Raw genomic sequence first — 3333 nt, 5'->3', positions numbered from 1 at the left:
TAGGAGTCCTTCTGGCCCATGCCCACCATCACGCCCTGGTGCCGAGGGCGCCCCACGATGGAGCGGAAGACAGCCCAGGGGCGTCGTCGTCCGGGAAGCCGGCCTTGCACATGCCGGAGCCATTGTCGACCACCAGCGCAGCGATGTCATCATCCATGGTGAGCTGGGAGTGGTGGGTGTGAACCAGCGGCGGTGACTATGCGAAGGGGACTGTGCTCCAGGGTGGACGAGGTGTCGGCTCCATTTATAGCTTTTATCTTGTTAAATTTTGCCACTGCTACTGGAGTGAGATGATATCTCATTTTTTGTGGCTTTGATCTGTCTAATTGCCAGTGATTTTGAGAATTTTTTCATGTGTCTGTTGGTCATCAGAATGTCTTCCTCTGTGAAAATCTTTTCATGTCTTTTACCCCTTTTTTAATTGGATTATCAGTCTTTTTCTTCTGAAGGCCCTGTAGTATTCTACAGAATAATTCTGCAGAAATGTTCATTATGAGACCCTTGCGAAGGTCTTTTCACTCCACTGGTAAAAGTTTTGGACGCATGCAAAGATTTCTAATCTTTAGAAGATCACATTCATTAATTTTATCCTCTCCTGTTTATGCATTTCTGGCTGTATTTGTCAGCTTCTTTTTAAAAAGTATTTTTTTTAATTTTACATTGGTTTGCATACAAAGTTTGTATACATTGTGTTTCACACTATATTTCACACTGTGTTTTCTGCAATCATTCTCATTCATTATGTGTTATAAAATCACTCACTATTAAACCATGTCCATCATTGCCTTGTCTTCCCAAATCATCACCAGATCTTTCTCATTTCCTTACAGTCAACCCCCACCAAATGATTGTCCACTATCCCCCTTCTGCTCCCACCCCTTTCTTTCTTGGATCTCCATACACTTTTTTACTAATTATCCTACTATTTTTACAATATTTGTCCTGATAAAACTGAGTTAGTTCGTTCAGCATAATGATCTCCAGGTTCTCCCAAAATTACACAGTATATCTTTCTTTTCTATTTTTTTTAGTATAAAATTTTTATTTTTTACTGGTTTACTTACATAGTTTGTATTCATTTTTTTCATTTCCCATTTCCTTAGCCAATTACTAACTCCATCCATCAAATTGTGCCACCTTATGATTACCCCCACCCATCCCCACCTCTCTGATCCCACCCTTCCCACCTTAGATCCTCATACACATTACACTAGTTATCTAGTATGTGTCCTTATGTGACTGAGTTAGTTCACTTAGCATAATGCTATCTTGTCCCTTTCAATTATGTAGTGATTCACAAAATCATTGCTCCTGCATGCTATGTAGTATTCCATCATGTGAATATACCATGATTTCTCAATTAATTTGATTGTGGTTGGACATATTTCTTGTAGACAAAATTGATGGACTGTGGGTTTTTTGTTTGTTTTAATTCATTCTGGTACTCTTTTTACATGATTGGTGCATTTAGTCTATTCACATTAAATGTAACTATTGACAGGCCAGGTTTTATCATTGCCATTTTGCTTTATTTCTTTGTTGTTTCTTATTACTATGGTCCATCCACTTTGGTGTCTCTGTATGAAGGACTTCCCATACAAGTTCTTAGAGATTTGGTCTTGTTTTAAAAAATTCCTTAAGTTCCTTCTTTTCTGAAAATGACCTAATTTCTCCTTAATATTTAATGGAGAGTTTTGCTGGGTACAGGATCCTCGGTTGGCAATTGTTTTCTTTCAATTTTTTGTATATGTCATCCCATTGTCTTCTTACTCTCATGGATTCTGCTGAAAAATCAGAATTAATCTAATTTCTTTTCCTTTGTAGGTGACTTTTTCTCATGCTGCTTTCAATAGTCTTATCTTTATCTTTTATTTTTGGAGAATTTAATTTGATATATCTTTTTTTTATTATCTTTTATGCTAGTTTATTTACAAAATTCTAATACGTTGCTTTTCACACCAGATCCTGCCCATTTCCCTCAACCTTCCCCACTCATCAAATTGTACAACCCCATAATTAATGTCCCCCACATACACACATTCTCACCCCTCTGCTTCCACCCTCTCGCTGCCCCTTGAATCTTCATACTAATTCTACAGTAATGGTTTTTTAACTATGGTTTTGGGTTTAGTCTGTTTGGTGTTCACTGAGCTTCCTGAACGTGGATTTCCCATTCTTCATAATACCTTGAAAGTTTTCTTCTAGTTCCTCTTCCACAATTTTCTCAGTCATTTCCTTATCTCTCTTACATTCTGGAATCCCAACCATATGTATGTTATTCCTTTTGATTTTCTCCCACATAATTCTAATGCCTTGAATTGATGTCTCATCTCTGATTTTTCTTCTCGTATGTTTCCATTGAAGTTCTTGTCTTCCAGCTCACTGACTTCCTGCTCCATATCTTCTGTCTACTTTTTTCTCCTTCAGGTCAGTCTTAATATTCTGGATTGCATTTTCATGCCTTTCTATTATTTCTAGTATGTGTTGGCAGTACCCTCTCTATCTCGAGGTGTTTTTTTAAGTTCTTATACCTCTTATCTATAGTTTTAATTTTTTTCTTCCATTTTTTTTTCATTTTCTTCTGTATTTGTGCAAGTTCCTCCTCATCAATATCTTTCTTTTGTCTCAATGTCTGTAGAGCATTTACTTTCTTAGTGGTTTTCATTGTTTCTTCCATCATTTGCACTTTCTTCTGTAGCTGTTCAAATAACTCTTCATCAGTATTTTTTTTCTGGTTCTCTTCTTTTAGGGTATTCCCTTTATTTGTGTCTTCTGTTGTCTCTTCCATCAATTTTACTTTTATTCATAGCTGGTTGAATATCTTCATATCAACATATACTATCTGCTTTCTTCACTCTGGGGTATTCATGGCATCTCTAATGTTCTCTGCTCTTTTTTTGGGGGGGGGGGCTTAATTTACTTTTTTCACAGTGTTTGAAACTGCCTGCTGCTTTCTTCACATGATGTGAAGTTTTTCTTGATAAATGTTAGGTCATTTCTATTATGTCTGTGAAAATTGTTGTTGGTTCTTGCCTTTATAATGTTACTAATTAGTTGCTAAGTTAAAATGTTCAGTCTATGGGGTAATTTGCTCACTCTACTGTAAGCCCTTTCTAGCGAAATATGCCTTTCCTAAAGTCCTCAAGGTTCTCTCTGTTCTGCACTGCAGCCCTGTAGGAATCTCACCTTGAAGTAGTTCCCCGGCACCAACTCTGTAGGTCTCTTTCATGCATGAAGCAGCTGAGTGGTGTTAGACCAGATGCTTTACTCAAACAGTTTCTCATGTATCTTTTTCTTTTCTGATGGAGCTTAACATCTTCCTTTGTCTCTGGA

General features: G+C 37.2%; 1 protein-coding gene across 1 annotated transcript in view; it reads left to right on the top strand.

Annotated features, from left to right (window-relative positions):
• Window positions 1-182, top strand: part of LOC102864707 (serine-protein kinase ATM-like) — a 1759-nt gene extending 1577 nt beyond the window's left edge. The window contains exon 2 of the mRNA XM_006902018.1: window positions 4-182. Within this exon, the coding sequence (XP_006902080.1) occupies window positions 4-182 (179 nt within the window). The remainder of the gene's footprint in view (window positions 1-3) is intronic.
• Window positions 183-3333: the final 3151 nt, after the last annotated feature.

This window comes from Elephantulus edwardii, unplaced genomic scaffold (genome assembly GCF_000299155.1).
Source record: "Elephantulus edwardii isolate Elephantulus edwardi_28Jun2011 unplaced genomic scaffold, EleEdw1.0 scaffold00357, whole genome shotgun sequence".
Lineage (NCBI taxonomy): Eukaryota > Metazoa > Chordata > Mammalia > Macroscelidea > Macroscelididae > Elephantulus > Elephantulus edwardii.
This window is presented reverse-complemented; position numbering and strand designations above follow the sequence as displayed.